Source organism: Salmo salar, chromosome 17 (genome assembly GCF_965601325.2).
Source record: "Salmo salar chromosome 17, fSalSal1, whole genome shotgun sequence".
Taxonomy (NCBI): Eukaryota; Metazoa; Chordata; class Actinopteri; order Salmoniformes; family Salmonidae; genus Salmo; species Salmo salar.
In genome coordinates, this window is record NC_138307.1 from 54,799,250 (window position 1) to 54,821,925 (window position 22,676).

Genomic DNA, 22,676 nt, shown 5'->3' on the forward strand with positions numbered 1-22,676 from the left:
TGTGGTCTCTGGGCACACCCTATGCCCTTTTGTTACGCCGAGTGGTTTTCGGTGAAATAAATATACCGTTCTACGGCACAACTGGACTATGTCTCCTGCGTTTGACTCTGCCTTTTCCTCCTGCCTTACGGAATCGTGACAACTATTTCTCTCTATACGATTTGTATTTCATATACCTTTGACTATTGGATGTTCTTATAGGCACTTTAGTATTGCCAGTGTAACAGTATAGCTTCCGTCCCTCTCCTCGCTCCTACCTGGGCTCGAACCAGGAACACATCGACAACAGCCACCCTCGAAGCAGCGTTACCCATGCAGAGCAAGGGGAACAACTACTCCAAGTCTCAGAGCGAGTGACGTTTGAAACGCTATTAGCGCGCACCCCGCTAACTAGCTAGCCATTTCACATCGGTTACACCAGCCTAATCTTGGGAGTTGATAGGCTTGAAGGGGTGGGTATAATTTCTGGAACGTTCCAACAGGAATCTGTTCCAAAAAACGTCAAGTAAAAGGTTGCCAACCAACAACGCATACAAAGTAGCAACGCATACAAACCTAGCTAACTAGCTGCCGAATAGGCATCAACTCACCACGTAGCTTATTCTTAATGTTTGTCCATAGGCAACCAGAGTGAGGACAGACATTTTTTGGAATAAACGTGATGAGTGAAAAACGCAATGAAATAGACCACTCCCTACCCGGTATCTTATTCTGCCGCTATACAACTTTGTATGCGTTGTTTTTTGGCAACCTTGTTATTTACAAAGTTTTTGGAATAGATTCCTGTTGGAACGTTCCACAAATTATACCCATCCGGCTTGAAGTCATAAACAGCGCAATGCTTGAAGCACAACTTAGAGCTGCTGGCAAAACACACGAAAGTGCTGTTTGAATGAATGCTTACAAGCCTGCTGGTGCCTACCACCGCTCAGTCAGACTGCTCTATCAAATCATAGATTTAATTATAATATAATAAACACACAGAAATACGAGCCTTATGTCATTAATATGGTCGAATCCGGAAACTATCATCTCGAAAACAAAAGTTTTTTCTTTCAGTGAAATATGCAACCATTCCGTATTTTATCTAATGGGTGGCATCAATGTTATGTCACCTGCATTGCTTGCTGTTTGGGGTTTTAGGCTGGGTTTCTGTACAGCACTTTGAGATATCAGCTGATGTAAGAAGGGCTATATAAATAAATTTGATTTGATAATTACATAAAATTCTGGCAAATTAGTTCGCAACGAGCCAAGCGTCCCAAACTGTTGCATATACCCTGACTGCGTGCAATGAACGCAAGATAAGTGACACAATTTCATGTTAGCAGGCAATATTAACTAAATATGCAGGTTTAAAAATATATACTTGTGTATTGGTTTTAAAGAAAGGCATTGATGTTTATGGTAGGTACATTGGTGCAACGACAGTGCTTTTTTCGCAAATGCGCTTGTTAAATCAACACCCATTTGTCGAAGTAGGCTGTGATTCAATGAGAAATTAACAGGCACTGCATCGATTATATGCAACGCAGGACACGTTAGATAAACTAGTAATATCATCAACCATGTGTAGTTAACTAGTGATTATGTTAAGATTGATAGTTTTTTATAAGATAAGTTTAATGCTAGCTAGCAACTTACCTTGGCTTCTTGCTGCCCTCACGTAACAGGTAGTCAGCCTGCCATGCAGGCTCCTCGTGGCGTGCAATGTAAGGCAGGTGGTTAGAGCGTTGGACTAGTAACCGGAAGGTTGCAAAAACAAATCCCCGAATCCCCCCTGAACAAGGCAGTTAACCCCCGTTCCTAGGCCGTCATTGAAAATAAGAATGTGTTCTTAATCTGATTTGCCTAGTTAAATAAAGGTGTAAAATAAAAAAAATAATAAATAAATAAATACATCGGCAAACCGGTGGACAAAAATACCGATTAATCGGTCGTCCTCTACTATTTACACACATGTACAGTATATGGGACAGTGGTACATATGGACACACACATGTCCTTGAAGATCTGCTAGGTATATCTGTCATTTCGACACGCGGAGACTCACACCTCATACACACACACCGACGCACGCACACATACACCACACCTGTGCATGTGGGGGCTCTGTGCTCAGTATAGCAGTGTGTTTCTGTGTCAGTGATCACTGTCGGGCCTCTGAGACGGTCCTCTGAAGCACTCTAAAGTAGCCTGTTAATGGAACGATGGCTTTGGGGAGAGAGCAGGAGGGGACCAAGGGAGAGGGGGAGATATAAGGAGGTATAGAGAAGGAGGGAGGGAGGAAGTGAATGGGATGAAAAGAGAGGGGCATAACAACAGAGAATGACAGGAAAACAGGCTATGAGATCACGTCACAGCTTACGGTCCAGGACCCCCCCCCTCCAAATCCCACCCAGAGGACATAGTATTAACATGGTACAACAGCGTAAAGACACTCGTCATAACCTGCTGATGCCTCTGTCATATCCCCTGTCCCCTCCAACACAGCCAGGCTGCCTGGGGACAGTTACTGTGTCCTTTGGGAGCTGGATACCTGTCTGTTTCAGCATTGACCAGTGTAACCACTCTACCTGCACGGCTCAACACTTCTCTTCTATCACAATACAGGCACTATAGTGCTGTAGCTAGATAAAACAGTGAAACAAAAATGACACCTATACAGTGGTGGGCCTAGAGTTTTTCCTGGTCAGGGGATGTGGTGTGGAAAACCTCCAGATCCTAGTCGTAGGCTATAAGAAAGGCCTTGTTTTTCCTGGTCAGATCACATTGTCAGGAAATTGTCCAGTCTCTGGTCTCTAATTGAAATGCATTAGTTTTAATAACAGAGTGCACATCCGCCATGATTCACTGAGAAGGTCTATAACAAGATCACATCAAAGGGCCGGCATACACAGGTTAATACCCTCTCCCCAGGGCATCCTACAACATCCACTATGTATGATCTATGATGTAACACAGGATATAGGAGGGGTGGAGCCTGCTTTTCATCATCACTTAATGGATTGGACAATGGCTTTTATGAGGCATCCCCGTTATCACTTAGGTATGACAATCAGCTCTACGGTCTTTTCCCCCATTAAAACCCATGTTATGTTCTCTTCAGATTCCCTTCTGTCTAGTTAAATTCTGAAATTCGGATTCTCCAAGTCTTTCATCCTGGAAATGTATGGGTTTCTTCAGCATTAGGAGTCAGACTGTGCAGACTGTTTAATGATGAGAGAAACAGGCTGTTTTACAGAGATGGTGTAGTGCTGTAATTGAATTCATAATGGAGGTTTGGGTTTGGGATTCTTCTCTACTCTGAGACGGGGGAGGAATCGCTTAATATATGAGGGCGTAATTACAATCTCATGGAGAAATGTTTTTATACAACCAGAACTAATGGTTTTCGGTACCTGGGTGTGTAATGGAGATCTTACTATTGTGTTATAACTGCGTGTGGGCGGGGGAAAAATGTAATTTGAACAGAATAATATATAAGATATATTATATGAAGATTCCAAATAGCTTATCTCAGCCTTATTACACCATCAAAAAGCTGGTGACTAAGGGAAGGGAATATCCTCAACCAAAATGAATTTAATTGTATTCAATTCATGTAATTACCTTAAGTTAGATACCCGTCCTGAATTTAATTGACTAAGGTCGAATGGAATTGACCCCAGCTGTGATTGGACTGTAGTCATTGGTGATGGTGGCAACTGTAAAGGAGGGTCACAGTTCCCGACACAGTGTGGCTGTGATACATTAGCAGCGAATGTTTCATATCCTACAGTTTCAGTTTGAATAAGTCTCCTTTCTCTCTAATTATGATGGCAAAATGGTGATTACAATCTCTCTCTCTATCAGATTGAACATCCTCTTGGGTGGAATGACCCCTCTCTACTTCCATGTGGTCAACGTGTGTCTTCACTGTGCCGTGACCTGTCTGCTCATGCACACGTGTGATCGTTGCGTGTTCGACGACCCCCGCCTGGCCTTCCTCACCGCCCTCCTCTTCGCTGTGCACCCCATACACACTGAGGCTGTGAGTATACCCACACACACACACACACACACACACACACACACACACACACACACACACACACACACACACACACACACACACACACACAACCCCCTCTAGCAGACATGCTTCTTCTCAATGACTCCTCCCTCACATGTGAGACCAATGACATGGATTCCTTCACATACTGTAGAGTACCACGACCTGGTGACACAGGCAGTCTTCCTCTGACATGGCAATCTGTGGCTCTGCCTTCACATGTGAGACGAGCTCAGGGCTCTCATTCACTCGTCTCACTACTGGGGAATCAGGTCCCTGTTCAACAAGTCTGGGAAAAGGCAACCTTCCCGTTTTCATATTGCAGTTCCAGCTCCATGAGTTTAGTTTTGAATGTTTCAAAAGTAGCGAGGCAATTTTTACAATTTGGGAAATGAATAGAAAATCCTGTGTGGAGGCGAATTATAATTCATTCTCACAGGTGAAAGAAGAAGAAAGGCTGATGTGTTAAAGTTAGAGCTCTAGAGAGAGACAGAGAGAGAGAGATGAAAAGGGCGAAAGAGAGAAATGTGGAGAGAGCGAGAGAGAGAGAGACTACTCCCAGTCTGTGTCTAGCATCCTAATCAGCCTTAGTCTCTCTAGTGTTAATCCTACAGTTCCCTTCATCCTTCCATCTGGCCCCAGTGCCAGCTTCAGCCCAGGCTTCACCGCCCAACCTTCTCCCTCAACCATAAACTAATCATGCACCAACCTCCAGCTCATAACCCCTGTCCACAGCCACTCAAATGAGTCTTCAGCTTCCTAGCTCATACCAGCACTAGCCTCCCTAGCATAGGTTTTCAGGAGCTTCAGTCCCAGTCCCATTTCCACCCGGTGTCAGTCTGCCAGGCAGTCATGCAGTAAGTAGTCAGTCATTCTGAGGGCTGGGGCTGATGCCGGGGCTGTGTAGTGGCAGGTCTTTGGCAGTGCTGTGTCTCTGCAGTGAGTGACTGTGCCAGTGTTGCCAGAGTCTGATGAACTCAGTGCAGTAAACCGGTTACGTCATTAGCCGGGGGACCAGCTGGAGGTCACTTCACTTATACTGATGAGGAGGGACACACACACACACACACACACACACACACACACACACACACACACACACACACACACACACACACACACACACACACACACACACACACACACACACACACACACACACACACACACAAACACCACAATCAGACAGAGATTAAAAAGTGGCCTATCCCTCATCCACCCGCCCCGTGAAGCTCCTGGCATCACACAGTCCCTGTCTCCCTATCCAATATGGCCGCCATAAAGATGCAGTCATTCAGATCTGCAGCCAGTGAATGGAGGTGCTGTTCAAGGCTGAAAGCCCTCCATTCATCCCACTCTCCTCTCTTCTCAATGGCGGCTGCTGAGACAGACTGGTCAGGTCATGTGGGGATCCCGCTGGCCGTCTGTGTGTCTCGCTGTCCACTTAGGCACCCACATGGTTGGCATGGCGAAGTGCATGTTGTTGAGTGTCTTAGCTGTAGGGAAAAGACAGGCCAGACAGAGGTGAGGGATGCCATACTGTAGATAGTCATTTTTCTCCTGACTTTTTAAACCATGTTATTGAGAAAATACTTATTTTGCAGACCTGAGAGAGAGAGAGAGAGTGTGTGTCCTTGGGCTGTACTGTATATTCTACTCCACGTGTAGATTTTAGAGTGAGGGAGCTGCAGCTGTGTTCAAATTCCTGCAAAATGATGTAATTGGCTAGTGTGTGTGTGTGTGTGTGTGTGTGTGTGTGTGTGTGTGTGTGTGTGTGTGTGTGTGTGTGTGTGTGTGTGTGTGTGTGTGTGTGTGTGTGTGTTCCAGTGAAGAGAGCCCAGTGTGTGTGGACCAGGCCAGGAGACAGCAGTGGCGAGGTGGGAGAGCCATACTTACTATTACAGCAGCTCTGGTCAACACAATAGCTATCATTGAAACCCCTTTGTGTCCGTTCAAGACAGATCAGTGTATCACTGTCACCACTGTCAGAGGTACCGTATATCACTATAGGTTTATGGACATGTTTGGTGCTGGGTTAAAGAGGATTAGTATGGTACTGACTAGCGTCCTGCCCAGGGGGTGTACTTGTACATCAAGCTGGCTCACGCTACAGAAACAGGATGGGCTCAGGCCGTTCTGGCTTGGACAAGGCTAATTACTGACTACTGTAGTAGGGATGTGTGGTAAGGTAGTACTTTACTGTAGTAGGGATGTGTGGTGAAGTAGTACTTTACTGTAGTAGGGATGTGTGGTGAGGTAGTACTTTACTGTAGTAGAGGTGTGTGGTGAGGTAATACTTTACTGTAGTAGGGATGTGTGGTGAAGTAGTACTTTACTGTAGTAGGGATGTGTGGTGAGGTAGTACTTTACTGTAGTAGGGGGGTGTGTTAAGGTAGTACTTTACTGTAGTAGGGATGTGCGGTGAAGTAGTACTTTACTGTAGTAGGGATGTGTGGTGAGGTTTGTACTTTACTGTAGTAGGGGGGTGTGGTGAGGTAATACTTTACTGTAGTAGGGGGGTGTGTTAAGGTAGTACTTTACTGTAGTAGAGGTGTGTGGTGAGGTAGTACTTTACTGTAGTAGAGGTGTGTGGTGAGGTAGTACTTTACTGTAGTAGAGGTGTGTGGTGAGGTAGTACTTTACTGTAGTAGGGGTGTGTGGTAAGGTAGTGTGGTAAGGTAGTACTTTACTGTAGTAGAGGTGTGTGGTGGGGTAGTACTTTACTGTAGTAGGGGGGTGTGGAAAGGTAGTACTTTACTGTAGTAGGGGGGTGTGGTAAGGTAGTACTTTACTGTAGTAGGGGGGTATGGTGGGGTAGTACTTTACTGTAGTAGGGGGGTGTGGTAAGGTAGTACTTTACTGTAGTAGGGGTGTGTGGTAGGGTAGTACTTTACTGTAGTAGGGGGGTGTGGTAAGGTAGTATTTTACTGTAGTAGAGGTGTGGTGGGGTAGTACTTTACTGTAGTAGAGGGGTGTGGAAAGGTAGTACTTTACTGTAGTAGGGGTGTTTGGTAGGGTAGTACTTTACTGTAGTAGGGGGGTGTGGTAAGGTAGTACTTTACTGTAGTAGAGGTGTGTGGTAAGGTAGTACTTTAATGTAGTAGGGGGGTGTGGTAAGGTAGTACTTTACTGTAGTAGAGGTGTGTGGTAAGGTAGTACTTTACTCTAGTAGGGGTGTTTGGTAGGGTAGTACTTTACTGTAGTAGGGGGGTGTGGTAAGGTAGTACTTTACTGTAGTAGAGGTGTGTGGTAAGGTAGTACTTTACTGTAGTAAGGGGGTGTGGTAAGGTAGTACTTTACTGTAGTAGGGGGGTGTGGTAAGGTAGTACTTTACTGTCGTAGGCATGTGTGCGATCAGGATAGAGTACTCAAATCCCCAGTTCCAGTCATGAGGAACCCTCTCGCCTCACGCCGTGCCTCATGAGAGAGAGAGAGAGCTAATACACACACACACACACACACACACACACACACACACACACACACACACACACACACACACACACACACACACACACACACACACACACACACACACAATGTAAATCAGTACCAAATGTCCCATTAGACAATTCCAGGGGGCAGGGTGTGTCTCTAAAGCACATTCTATTAGAAACAGCTGCAGCCCTAGAAGGGTGTGGCTCAGAATGTTATAGAATGTGTGTTTCTCACTGCGCGCACACACACACAGCTGGTACTCCATGGGGTAGGACATTAAAGGTCTGGTTTAGATATTTTAAGTGAGTGTTAAGGCTGGGAGTGTTTTTGAGTTGAGATATACTGTTAAAGAATGTGTGGTGATGTGTGTGTACCAAGATGACACAGCTGAGTCACCTTCACTCACAGCGGGAGGCAGGGATGGATAGAGGAAGATGAAAGGAGAGAAAGAACAGAGGTGAAGGATGAAGGGCAATTGGATGAGGGGGTGGGGGAGAAGAGGGAGAAGAGCGAGGACAGGGAAGGGTGGAAGGCTCTTGTCTTCTTCCTCATTAATTAAGTATATGAGACTGGGCTCCTCCCCCTGCTTTACTGATGAGCTTCTACAGCAGGAAAAGGAAATGCCAACAGTTACTGTAGTTCATTTTTGTTTATTTAGGAAAATACAAAGTGTTTGTATTCCTGCTTCCATATATGATCATGAGTCAAATAATGCTTAATGAGAGCATCTTCAGGAATAATACCAACACTTTGTATTTTCTTAAATACAAACCGACGATGACTCAACAACAACAATCAAATAAGTGCAATATGCATGTGAAATTAACATGGCTCAGACATTATGCTATAATATTTTCTTACAAAAGTGAAAAACATGCACTCTTGTGTGACTCTCATAAAGGAGGCGTGTCAAATTCTCATTTCCCACAAATGGCTCTCACTAGCTATGTTTCCATTACCTTGTCCAGTGATTTCTTTTGTTCTTCTTTGAAATTTAGAACGTTTGCATAGAAAATAGATGCGACTATTGCTTGTTAGGGTGTGTTTCCATTGAACTATCTCGTGTCGATTAAAAACAGCTGGACATAAAGATGCCACAGCAACAAACAAACAAAACTTTTTAGCAAAAACCTATAATGTTGAATAAAATGTTTGTGGTTGTTTCCATTACCCATTAAGTCAAATTGTGCATTAATAAAAATATAATTAAATGTAGAGTGGAGTTTATAGTTACGTGATGACCTTATGCCTACCTTCAAAACTATTCGCCAATCATAATTTATAAAAAAATAAAGAATTTACATCATCATTTTATCGCAAAGAAAGTTACTCCAAAAAAAATCCACCCTTGTCAAATGGATAAAAATGTTGTCGATCTTTTGAAAATGTCTCCTATATCGTCTGTTTCCGTTACACGTGTCGCAATGCCACTGCTTTTGTCGAATAAATCTGGGCCAATGGAAACCTACCTACTGTTAAGTAGCTCTCTGTGGCCCTGGAGGTCCATCCATCTGTAGTAAGTGCAACACGGGGTCACTGGCCAATTCATTGACAATTTCGGCTTTAGCTTGCTTATATAGAGCGGGTACTACCTGTTTTCTGAAATGGGGGCGAGAGGGCGACGTGTGTTGGCAGCTGCATAGGCTATTCTCGTTGAGCAGCGGTGACATACTGTCTCTCTCTCTCTCCATCGCCATTGTAATCTACTGGGAAGGCCTAATGTTCCCTAACTGGAGATTGAAATGATGATAGAGCATCATGGTTTAACGACTCCACCACTCGCTAGTTCTGGGCTGTTATAGTGATTGCACCGTGCACATAGGCTCTACTTTTCTTTTACAGAATAGCCTAAAATGTAGTTTTTTTTTTTTTTAGCTCAGATTTACACAAGAGGCCTAAAATGCAGTGTTAGCCTAGTGTTTTTAAAATATATCTTGCATGTATTCATTCGGATTCACAGTGCGGACCAAACCGAGCTCCCTGTACCCTTACACACACACACACACACACACACACACACACACACACACACACACACACACACACACACACACACACACACACACACACAGTGACAGAGGTTGGCTGTTTTGCCAGTTTGATTAAAAGGTTCTGGGACAGACTGTTATATTTACAGACTCTCTCTGGAGGGTGGCAATCAATCTACTCCTTCCCGTCCTCCTCATCTATTGCTATCCCGCTCCTCTCTCCTCCTTACCCCTCTCTCTCTCTCGCTCTCTCTCTCCATCCCCCCGTCTTCCTATCCTGGAGGTTTTGAGATTTATGATCTCACAGCTCCTATCTGACCCTGTTCATCTCTGAGTATGACTTTTTCTCTGTCTCTCTCTCTGTCTCTCTCTGTCTCTCTCTCTCTCTGTGTTCTTTATCTCAGTCCCAGTTGGAACACATCGTACCCCACGGCCCAAACAGAACTGTAACACAACCTAACATATCACCAGCTAACATATCACACCTTAAGTATTGCCGCCTAACTAGGTCTCTCTCTTGGAGAAGAGGCTGAAACATCAGGGCGCTTTGTGGTAAATATACAGATATTACTGTCTCATCTCCAACCTGCCCTGAACTGTCTCTGGACCTCTGCTGACAGACTCTACCATAACACAGTGTTATGTAATGAGTCATGCGTCTCAGTGTAACCCAGCAACATAATAGACTTCCCTATGGACACCCACTCTACTCTGTCGCTAGTCTACAGTTTGTCCGGGTCACCTGAGCCACAGGACTAATGTAAACTCTGTGTATGTTTCAGGTGTCTGGTATTGTGGGCAGGGCGGATGTCTTGGCCTGCATGCTGTTCCTCCTGGCCTTTCTCTCCTATATTAGGTAAGAAATCCCTAACTCACTTCTCTCTCTCTGTCTCTCTCTCTGTGTCTCTCGCTCTCTCTCTCTCTCTGTCTCTCTCTCTCTCTCTGTCTCTCTCTCTCTCTCTGTCTCTCTCTCTCTCTCTGTCTCTCTGTCTCTCTCTCTCTCTGTCTGTCTCTCTCTCTCTGTGTCTCTCTCTCTGTGTCTCTATCTCTGTGTGTCTCTCTCTGTGTCTGTGTCTCTCACTACTCTGGGGGCGGATTGTGTAGAGTTTTTTTACACTCTGGGCGGTATTTTCTCTTTACTTAATAGCACCTCTCTCTCTCTCTCTCTCTCTCTCTCTCTCTCTCTCTCTCTCTCTCTCTCTCTCTCTCTCTCTCTCTCCTCTCTCTCTCTCTCTCTCTCTCTCTCTCTCTCTCTCTCTCTCTCTCTCTCTCTCTCTCTCTCTAGGAGTGTGGGTGGTTCTGGTTCTGCAGAGTCTCTGCCCTCCACGGTGTCTGTGTGGGCGCTGGGTGCCAGTCTGCTGCTGGGTACCTGTGCCATGCTGGTCAAGGAGACGGGCATCACCGTCTTAGGGGTGTGTGTGCTCTACGATGCCCTGGTGCTCTGCCGCAAGCCCCTCCTCTTGTAAGTCCACTGTGTGTGTGTGTGTTTTAAGATGGCTTGATTGCCTAAGAAGACCTTTGTCACTCTTGTCAGCTTGTGTGTGTATGAGCTGGTTATATGTAATTAGCTGTATGTGTGTGTTGGAAAGAAGCACATCTTTGTGTGTGTGTTTGTGTGTGTGCACCCTCCACCCAGGTCATTTCAGTATTCCTACAGACCAGGGTTCCTGTTATTCTCTGCTAACTGTTGACTGTTCTCCTAAAAGCACGGTTGGACCAGCCAGTTAAGTTGGTGGAGCAGCCATCTATAGAGACAGACTAACACGTGTACAGTAACAGCATGGCCAAATGTTGGTATGGGAATGTCCTGGTTTCTGCCTCTCTGGGGGTGTATATTACAGAGGATTGTAACACTGGATCAGACGAAGGGAGAGACGGGTGAAAACTACTGCTACATAGACTGTGTGTGTGTGTGTGTGTGTGTGTGTGTGTGTGTGTGTGTGTGTGTGTGTGTGTGTGTGTGTGTATGTGGTCCACCCTGCCAAAGCCAGGTCCTGATGTTTTGGGGGCCTCCACCCCATGCAGTGTTGGAATGTGCTGGAATTAGCCTGTGTTCAGTGGGCTGGCCTCTGATAACACATTAAAGGATTTAACAGTGAGGGGGGACGTTTGTGTGTGTATTAGGGGGTTATGTTAGGGTAACTGCCCCGGGCATCTGTCATTGAGTCGTGTGGCTGTGGGACTTGAGTGTGTGTGTGTGTGTGTTGTGAGAGTGTGTTTCTGAGTGTGTGTGTGTGTGTGTGTACGTCACTATCCATGTGTGTCTCTGTGTGTAAATGTGTCCCTTAGTAGTTGGATGCTTTTCTTTGTGTTTGCTCATCACACCCCGTCCTGCCAGAAATCTACTCTTGGCATGGTGTCTCTCTAAGCCATGTCCTGTGTCTTGTTTATGTCTTCATCTGGATGGACACCTCTTAATACGACAGTGGAGAGCTCAAACTGTGTGTGTGTGCGTGTGTGTTTGTTTGTGAGTGCTACCACTGAGCAGGCTGACAGACAGCCCTGGACTACAGGCCTCTCATAGACTCTCACTGCTAAACCTCTGTAATAGCCTTCAGTATTGTTGTAGTATTACAACAGCTGTACTGGTCTGATAGTGAATGAGTGCACCACTAACCCCTACTGTGGGCTGATGAATGGTGTGTAGCAACACTGCTGCTACTTACTCGTGGCTTTGTTTTTTTCTCTCTGTTGCTCTGGACTAAAGCTGCCTGCTAAATAGTTAGTGGTGACTTCAATGTTGACTCCTATAGCTTTAAGACACTGCTCTGTTGCTAAGTTACAGTACAGGGTTGTTGCTTGTTTTATGTTTTTGTGTTTTACTTGTTTTATTGTTCTATTCCCAACACACACGCACGCACACACACACACACACACACACACTCACCCGAACAGCCGTGTTGGCCTGCTGCCAGGCCTGGCTGTGTGTTTACATGGCACAGCAACATGCCTCTGCGTCTCTAGCCAGAAAACACACACAAACTGCACACACAACTTCAATTCCCTCCAGCCACCAGAGAACGCCCAGAGTTATGTCCACAGTCAGGCATCATGCCTGGGCCACAACCCTGATCTCTGCTCCCTGTCCTCAGCCACCAAAACTGCTCCTGGCCCACAGTCTTCTCTTCATCCCCTCTTTCATGTGTGGAGCTCCATACCTCCAACCACAGGCACTGCAGCCTTGAGTCATACCCCAAACCAAGCACTGATGCTGGGCTTGGACTCGCTCCCCCCCCCCAGACCAACATCATCACTATTAGCATCTGCTACTCACCACACACCAACCTCACCACCATCTCTATGGTGTGGCTATGACATCACAGCACGATGGAGAGATTCATGGAGATAGAATGAGAGGGGAAGGAGGGAGAGATGAATTGGTGTGGGGGGAGAGGGTAAGAGACAGATGTGAAAGAATAATGTTTGTGTGTGTGTTCGTGCGTTTGTGTTTTTGTGTAATCCTTTGCAGTATGTTAAAGCCCCAAAGACAAGCCCAGAGCCCTATCAGTGTCCGCTGTCTCTCCCCTGAGCTCTGTCTCAACCAGTAGTGACAGGAACTCTCTCTGAGGGATGGCGTGTGTGTTGGTGCAGAAGAACGAATCTCTAATTTGACCGCACGCACAGCATATCTCTGAAAGCCTATCTGCCATGGGGCCTGCGGTGGGGGGACCTCGGACTGTATGTGTGTGTGTGGAGCTGTGATCTGTGAATGAACCCAGCAGAAAGGGATGGAACAGAAAAGAGTTGTATGTGTCTGCTGTGAGCTCCACAGGGCCTGTTAGAGCGAGAGACAGAGAGTATATGAGCTCCACAGGCCCTGTTAGAGGGAGAGAGAGAGAGTATATGAGCTCCACAGGCCCTGTTAGAGGGAGAGACAGAGAGTATATGAGCTCCACAGGGCCTGTTAGAGGGAGAGACAGAGGGGATGCGAGCTCCACAGGCCCTGTTAGAGGGAGAGACAGAGGGGATGCGAGCTCCACAGGCCCTGTTAGAGGGAGAGACCGAGGGTATATGAGCTCCACAGGCCCTGTTAGAGGGAGAGACCGAGGGTATATGAGCTCCACAGGCCCTGTTAGAGGGAGAGACAGAGGGGATGCGAGCTCCACAGGCCCTGTTAGAGCGAGAGACAGAGAGTATATGAGCTCCACAGGGCCTGTTAGAGGGAGAGACAGAGAGTATATGAGCTCCACAGGGCCTGTTGGAGGGAGAGAGAGAGAGTATATGAGCTCCACAGGCCCTGTTAGAGGGAGAGAGAGAGAGTATATGAGCTCCACAGGCCCTGTTAGAGAGAGAGAGACAGAGAGTATATGAGCTCCACAGGGCCTGTTAGAGGGAGAGACAGAGGGGATGCGAGCTCCACAGGCCCTGTTAGAGGGAGAGACAGAGAGTATATGAGCTCCACAGGCCCTGTTAGAGGGAGAGACAGAGAGTATATGAGCTCCACAGGCCCTGTTAGAGGGAGAGACAGAGGGGATGCGAGCTCCACAGGGCCTGTTAGAGGGAGAGACAGAGAGTATATGAGCTCCACAGGGCCTGTTAGAGGGAGAGAGAGAGAGTATATGAGCTCCACAGGCCCTGTTAGAGGGAGAGACAGAGAGTATATGAGCTCCACAGGGCCTGTTAGAGGGAGAGAGAGAGAGTATATGAGCTCCACAGGGCCTGTTAGAGGGAGAGACAGAGGGGATGCGAGCTCCACAGGCCCTGTTAGAGGGAGAGACAGAGGGGATGCGAGCTCCACAGGCCCTGTTAGAGGGAGAGACCGAGGGTATATGAGCTCCACAGGCCCTGTTAGAGGGAGAGACCGAGGGTATATGAGCTCCACAGGCCCTGTTAGAGGGAGAGACAGAGGGGATGCGAGCTCCACAGGCCCTGTTAGAGCGAGAGACAGAGAGTATATGAGCTCCACAGGGCCTGTTAGAGGGAGAGACAGAGAGTATATGAGCTCCACAGGGCCTGTTGGAGGGAGAGACAGAGAGTATATGAGCTCCACAGGGCCTGTTAGAGGGAGAGAGAGAGAGTATATGAGCTCCACAGGCCCTGTTAGAGGGAGAGACAGAGAGTATATGAGCTCCACAGGGCCTGTTAGAGGGAGAGACAGAGGGGATGCGAGCTCCACAGGCCCTGTTAGAGGGAGAGACAGAGGGGATGCGAGCTCCACAGGCCCTGTTAGAGGGAGAGACCGAGGGTATATGAGCTCCACAGGCCCTGTTAGAGGGAGAGACCGAGGGTATATGAGCTCCACAGGCCCTGTTAGAGGGAGAGACAGAGGGGATGCGAGCTCCACAGGCCCTGTTAGAGCGAGAGACAGAGAGTATATGAGCTCCACAGGGCCTGTTAGAGGGAGAGACAGAGAGTATATGAGCTCCACAGGGCCTGTTGGAGGGAGAGAGAGAGAGTATATGAGCTCCACAGGCCCTGTTAGAGGGAGAGAGAGAGAGTATATGAGCTCCACAGGCCCTGTTAGAGAGAGAGACAGAGAGTATATGAGCTCCACAGGCCCTGTTAGAGGGAGAGACAGAGAGTATATGAGCTCCACAGGGCCTGTTAGAGGGAGAGACAGAGGGGATGCGAGCTCCACAGGCCCTGTTAGAGGGAGAGACAGAGGGGATGCGAGCTCCACAGGCCCTGTTAGAGGGAGAGACCGAGGGTATATGAGCTCCACAGGCCCTGTTAGAGGGAGAGACCGAGGGTATATGAGCTCCACAGGCCCTGTTAGAGGGAGAGACAGAGGGGATGCGAGCTCCACAGGCCCTGTTAGAGCGAGAGAGAGAGAGTATATGAGCTCCACAGGGCCTGTTAGAGGGAGAGACAGAGGGTATATGAGCTCCACAGGCCCTGTTAGAGCGAGAGACAGAGAGTATATGAGCTCCACAGGCCCTGTTAGAGGGAGAGAGAGAGAGTATATGAGCTCCACAGGCCCTGTTAGAGGGAGAGACAGAGAGTATATGAGCTCCACAGGCCCTGTTAGAGGGAGAGACCGAGGGTATATGAGCTCCACAGGCCCTGTTAGAGGGAGAGACAGAGGGGATGCGAGCTCCACAGGCCCTGTTAGAGCGAGAGAGAGAGAGTATATGAGCTCCACAGGGCCTGTTAGAGCGAGAGACAGGGTATATGCGCTCCACAGGCCCTGTTAGAGGGAGAGACAGAGGGTATATGAGCTCCACAGGCCCTGTTAGAGCGAGAGAGAGAGAGTATATGAGCTCCACAGGCCCTGTTAGAGGGAGAGACAGAGAGTATATGAGCTCCACAGGGCCTGTTAGAGGGAGAGACAGAGGGTATATGAGCTCCACAGGCCCTGTTAGAGGGAGAGACAGAGGGTATATGAGCTCCACAGGCCCTGTTAGTGGGAGAGACAGAGGGGATGCGAGCTCCACAGGGCCTGTTAGAGGGAGAGACAGAGGGTATGTGTATGAAGGCATAGAGAGAGGATAAGGAGAGGGAGTGAGTATTCAGTGAAAACAGTCTTTTCCGGCCTCTCACTGTACTGTCTTTGATACTGGTGCCAAGGAACAGGAAATACGGATCATCTCAGGAATTCAGCGAGGAAGATCCAATAGCATTTCCAGCCAAACCCCCACTTTTCCTCTCTCCTTCTCTCTACCTTTCTCTCTCTCTCTCTTATCCTCTTTCACTCTTTCTCCCCATCTCTTTCCACCCCCTCCATATCTCTTTTTCTCTTTTCCCCCTCTCCCACTCTTCCCTCCGGTCGCCCTTTCTTCTGGACTGCAGTAGCTGTCAACATGCATTAGATATGCGTTGGAGATAGGTTAGTGATATGTTGGGGGTGCGTTAGATCTCTCCCCACGCCTGTCCCGTGTCTGGCTCTTTGATACGCTGGGAAGATTTAATAGATGCTGATTTAATTTGGGCCTTAATTAAACACCATCAGCTGTTAATGTATCTACAGGCTGGACTAACTGATGGAACTGAGGGAGGGAGGGAAAAGAGAGAGAGAGCACAAGAGGGACGGAATTAAGGACGGAGAGAAAGATGGAGATTGTGTGTGTGTCTGTGTGCACTCTGTCTCCTCTCTGTAATGAGAGCCCTTAGGCCACAGCTCTCTGGCCTGTTTGGAGACCTGTCACTGATAAGCAGGGTATGTGAACGGTGTTGAACGGTGTTGAGCGGTGCGAAATCCCGCTCATCGCTCACCGAGCGGCGCTTTCTCCGGCGCTCCACGCCCTTTCCAACCGCACCGCTAAAAACCGCTCCACGCTCACAGGAGAAAAAAACTGATGCTCCAAATTCACTCCATTCATTAAAATCACAATTTAACCAACACCTATCTATTTCAGTGACTACTTGGACCTACCATTTGGTTGTGAAGTATTGAAACCAAACCATATGATTGGAATGAAAAGTACTTTAATAAACATGAAAAGGTGACTGTAAGAAGCACTCATAATTTGAAATAGGCCACATGTCATATTAAACAGCATATAAACACTCTAAATAGGTCAGGAGTCAGACAGGGAGACTAAGAAGGAACAAAAATGAATTATTTAGGCTGTATTATTTCAAGGCTATAACCTACAAAAGAAATACATTGTGAAGCATTTGCAAGTGCGACACAATAGGCTGGTAGGGACATAAAGCACTCGGCATTTAAACAACATTTAGTTGTATTAAATCATTAAAGTCTATAAATTCCGCATATAGGCTATAACTTATAATTTAAATCCAAGTTAAACGAAAAATGTGTTATTAGGCTCAGTCTACAGTGTCTTTTGAATTCATTTTAGAAACACGTGTTTAACCAGCTTGTGATGGTGCCTGTAGAGCAGGCCAGCAGTAGAGAATATCCTCTCTGAGCTTGCAGAGTCACTGGGGATGCTAAACACCCTTTTGGCCGCTCTTGCCAGGCTGGGCGGAGATGCAGAGTTGTTTTTAAACTTTTCTATAGGTAGGCCAAATATTTTTTGGCCAAAATAAACCAATCAAAACGGAAAGCTCCTTGAAAGTGGGCATATGCCAGGCCTATTGGGCCAAAATCAATTATGGATAATAGAGATAATAGAGCAAAAATGAACAAAACTTTTAAGAGATCAGATTTTTAGTTTGTAAATAATTTGCCACAATGACACACTTTAATTAGCTACCCACCTCATTCCTTTCTTTTAGCATGTGCCCGTAGTAAGTACACCATCATGCTTTCGGGACGTGTCTTTTCAGATTCCACAATGATTCTTTAGTTGTGGACACTACATCACTGCACTCCCTCTCTTGATCTTGGTCCTCATCTTTGTAAGACACCTTGATTTAGCACCTGTGTGTTTATCAGTTTCTTTATGGAAATATTTAGCGAACTCAATGACAGTAGTTAAAGCAAGGGGCTTTAGCAGCACACAAGTAGACTACAAATGCATGCTGGGCCAGACCTGACCTGAGTTCATGAAGTGAGCGCTATTGGAGCGCGAGTGTAGCGAAATTGGAGCGGGCGAGGAAGGCCGGCCCTCCAGCCTTTGGGAATCTCGCTCCACTCTCCAGTCAAATTGGGCACTCTTCGCTCCGCTCCAGTTCCGTTCACATACTCTGGTGATAAGCGGTGCGCAACTGTCATTAAACAAGCCAGCATGACAATGGAGGGAGAGAAAGAGAATGAGGGGCGAGAGAAAGAAAGAAAGTAAAGGGAGCATACAACAGAGAGGAGGAAAAGAGTGCGTGAGAAGAGAGAAAGGTAGAGAGAGGGAGTGAGATAGAAAGATGAAGAGAGCAAGAGAATGTCACAGGGAGTGATAGCCATCACGTCTTTCTCCTGTGTATCTGGCCCAGTGGGGTGTGAAGGCCTGTTTTTAGATGGATGAATTGTCATTCAATTTGCCCCAGGGTCCCAACACATGGGCTAGGGGCCCCCCACAGACACACAGGCCAGGGGCCTGAACACTAATTGGGAGGTTATTTTATAAATGTCTCATCAAAAAGATGTTTGGTGATTTTTTTGTTGTTGTGGTGAGCATTTTTTTTCTCTCCTGCCTAATTTGTTTGGCACCCGTTTATCGCCAGCCCACACAGCTGGAGAGCAGCCAATCGGATGGGAGTACAGATGTTTTAACCCCTTCCTGTCTTGGTAGAGAGCACAGTATTTTACACTACAGTTGCAGTACATTTATCACACGGCATGCTCTTATTCCAGCAACCTTATGTGCTCTATATGCCTTGTTAAAAGTGCCCTGCATATGGAAATACTGAGAACTCCTCTTACAGGGATCACATCCGTGTAGGAGAATTTCATCACTATAAGTGGTTGACCAATATAACCATATTCACTATAAGCAGAGTCTACTAAACTCAGCAAGAAAAGAAACGGCCCATTTCAGGACCCTGTCTTTCAAAGATAATTCATAAAAATCCAAATAACTTCACAGATCTTCGTTGTAAAGTGTTTAAACACTGTTTCCCATGCTTGTTCAATGAGCCATAAGCAATTAATGAACATGCACCTGTGGAACGGTCGTTAAGACACTAACAGCTTACAGGCGGTAGGCAATTAAGGTCACAGTTATGAAAGCTTAGGACACCAAAGAGGCCTTTCTACTGACTCTGGAAAACACAAAAAGAAAGATGCCCAGGGTCCCTGCTCATCTGGGTGAACGTGCCTTAGGCATGCTGCAAGGAGTCATGAGGACTGCAGATGTGGCCAGGGCAATACATTGCAATGTCCGTACTGTGAGACGCCTAAGACAGCGCTACAGGGAGACCGGACAGACAGCTGATGGTCCTCGCAGTCTTAGACCACGTGTAACAACACCTGCACAGAATCGGTACATCCGAACATCACACCTGCGGGACAGGTACAGGATGGCAACAACAACTGCCCGAGTTACACCAGGAATGCACAATCCCTCCATCAGTGCGGTACTCAATGCAGCTGGTGGCCACAGTAGATACTGACTGTTACTTTTGATTTTGACCCCCCTTGGCTCAGGGACACATTATTCAATTTTTGTTAGTCACATGTCTGTGGAACTTGTTCAGTTTATGTCTCAGTTGTTGAATCTTGTTATGTTCATACAAATATTTACACATGTTAAGGTTGCTGAAAATAAACGCAGTTGACAGTGAGAGGACGTACATTTTTTTTGCTGAGTTTATATACAGGAAGTGTACTACATGGTTAATATGGTGCCATTTGAAACACAGCCTCTTTGGGCTAGCGGAACACCTGCTGACCACATCCGGTGAAATTGCAGGTCGCACAATTCAAATAAATATTCGTAATATTAAACATTCGTAATATCAAACATTCATGAACATACAAGTGTCTTATCATTTAAAAGCTTAACTTATTGTTAATCCAACTGCATTCTCAGATTTAAAAAAGGCTTTACAGCGAAAGCATACCTTGTGATTATCTGAGGACAGCGCCCCACATCAACATATTTTTCAACCAGCACAGGCTTCACAAAATCACAAATAGCGATCAAATAAATCACTTACCTTTTAAGATCTTCCTCTGTTTGCAATCCTAGGGGTCCCAGCTACAACATGAATGGGTGTTTTGTTAGATAAAATACTTCTTTATATCCCAAAAAGTCTGTTTAGTTGGCACCATTGATTTCAGTAATCCACTCGTTCAACGTGCAGACAAAGGAGTCCAAAAATCTACCGGTAAACTTCATCCAAACAAGTCAAACGATGTTTCTATTTGATCTTCAGGTAGTCTAAAATGTAAATAAACTATAATATTTCACATGGAAAGTACTATGTTCAATAGGAAAGGAACATTCGTAAGCACGCGCTGAAAGACTGATTTGGTTCAGATGCACTTCTAACAAAAACTCAAAATACTTGTTCGTTTTTCAAAAAAGAAGCCTGAAACCTTGAATAAAGACTGGTGACATCTAATGGAAGCTATAGGAATTGCAATTTGGGTGACGGATATATATATATATATAAGCAATAGCTTTTCATAATAAGAGCCTGGGAGCGGAAAAATTATAATTCTGGTCGGATTCTCTTCAGATTGTTGCCTGCCATATCAATTTTGTTATAGCCTCAGACATTATTTTAACAGTTTTAGAAATGTCAGAGTGTTTTCTATACAATGCTACCAATATGTATATATGCATATCCTGGCTTCTGGGCCTGAGTAACAGGCAGTTTACTTTGGGCACGTCAGTCAGGCGGAAATTCAGGAAACTGCCCCCTAGCCCTAAGAAGATTTATGAGACGTGTCTCTGCCCTGTGAGTTAGCCCTCCTCCAGCTCCACTGGGTCTGTGTTAGCTCTGCCAGATAATGTCATCTCCTGCAGGCATGTTTACAGATGGCTAGGAGAGATGAGGGGCCCATCACACTGGGTTATGTGTTTCTGACTGGGGCCATCTGCTTAAAAAATATTCAGACGGAGAGAGCTGGGGTCCAGAGGGGGTTTGTGATGGAGGAGTGTGTGTGTGTGCGTGCGTGTTGTACGGTGTGAGTGAATGCATATGGCTGACCAGAGAGTTCACCTCTGAGTAGATCTCTCCATAAACCTGCATACCTATACAACTTAACGCAGTTAGTGTGTGTGTGTGTGTGTGTGCGTATCTGCTGTATTTATGATAGTGTGTGTTCATTTGGAGGCAGTGACTGTGTCCTTCATTCTTCAGGGGAGGACCAGAACTGTCAATTGAGTTTCTTGTTAGGCTTGATCTCTGTGGCTTTCCGTAGGAGGGGTTCTGCTCCCCCTGCCTTGCTTGTTCTCTTAAAGAGACCTCTAATTGACAGAGAAACACAACACAATTTCTGTGACACTTATTATCTCTCTCTGTGAAACGGCCTCAGAGGAATCTTTGAAGTCAGTGCATGTTGTACAATTATCCAAAGGGATTTTGTTGGTGTGCTTTTATTGTTTTTATGTGTGTTTTTAAACAAAATGTTGGTTTTGAAAAGTTGTTGATGATGATGATGATCAAATACGAGTATCAAATATGTCCCTGAAGTCTGTGTGTGTGTTTGTCCTTGTGTAAATGTGTTTTGGAGAGAGGTTTTTTTTATGTTTCTGTGAGTTCTTTTGAGATGAAATAATTTGAAGATTCTGTTTGCTCAGACAGAACCCTTTGAAATTTCTAGAAAGTGAAGAAGCCTCTGCAGAGAGTATGTCTGTCAACATGAAATGGAGCGCTGGAGATAATTGTGTGTGTGTGTGTGTGTGTGTGTGTGTGTGTGTGTGTGTGTGTGTGTGTGTGTGTGTGTGTGTGTGTGTGTGTTCTGCTGGGTAGCTTACATGACTCTTTAGGCCATCAGGGTAGGTCTAATTGGGAGATCTGCTCAGTGTTTTTCTGTAGTCAAATATGGAGATTGACTTGAACAGCTTACTCACTGACCTTTGGCTAATGCTATAGTGTGTGTGTGTGTGTGTGTGTGTGTGTGTGTGTGTGTGTGTGAGAGAGAAAGTGTGTTTATGTGTATGCCTGTTTGTGTATGAGTTTGAGTGTGTTTTACTCAAAGCCTAACTTGGCTCTAATGCTTTTTTAAATGGACCTGAACATTTGACATTTGTCACATTAGGGGAAAGCATTGTGACAGCTGGTCCAAGCAATACAATACTTTAAACCCTATCTGTTCTCTACACTGTGATACATCACCCAGCTAATCTTTAGTGTCCATGCCTCCACTGCCTAATGCCAAATGCACTGTTGCACAAAGACATGAAATATGTGTAGTGAACCTCTTTACTGGCAGTAGAGAGAGGTTGTTTTGTCCCACCAAACATTTTGAAGGCAACACATTTTATTTTTCAGGCATTGGCATCAATTCTAGCTAACTACTGTTACAGATTACTGACAGTGTAAAAGAGGGACAAAGAGGTTGAGAGAGGGAGGTAGAGAGGGTTATTTGATTGCAAATACAGTGCATTTGGACAGTATTCAGACCCCTTGACTTTTTCCACATTTTGTTATGTTACAGCCTTATTTTATAATTTATGATTCCCCCCCCCCTCCCTCAATCTACACACAATACCCCATAATGACAAAGCAAAAACAGTTAAAAAAAAAATATATATATTTTTTTTATTTACATTTATAAAAAATTAACTGATATCACATTTACATAAGTATTCAGACCCTTTACTCAGTACTTTGTTGAAGCACCTTTGGCAGCGATTACAGCCTCGAGTCTTCTTGGGTATGACACTACAAGCTTGGCACACCTGTATTTGGGGAGTTTCTCCCATTCTTCTCTGGAAATTCTCTCAAACTCTGTCAGGTTGCAT

The 22,676-nt window shown here is 45.8% G+C and overlaps 1 protein-coding gene across 2 annotated transcripts in view; it reads left to right on the plus strand.

Annotated features, from left to right (window-relative positions):
- LOC106576167 (protein O-mannosyl-transferase TMTC1) overlaps positions 1-22,676 on the plus strand; it is a 100,352-nt gene that overhangs the window by 8,569 nt on the left and 69,107 nt on the right. For both annotated transcript variants that reach the window (XM_082963875.1, XM_082963874.1), the window contains exons 2-4: positions 3,856-4,033; positions 10,263-10,336; positions 10,766-10,942. In XM_082963875.1, coding sequence (XP_082820001.1) covers positions 3,856-4,033; positions 10,263-10,336; positions 10,766-10,942 — 429 coding nt within the window. The remainder of the gene's footprint in view (positions 1-3,855; positions 4,034-10,262; positions 10,337-10,765; positions 10,943-22,676) is intronic.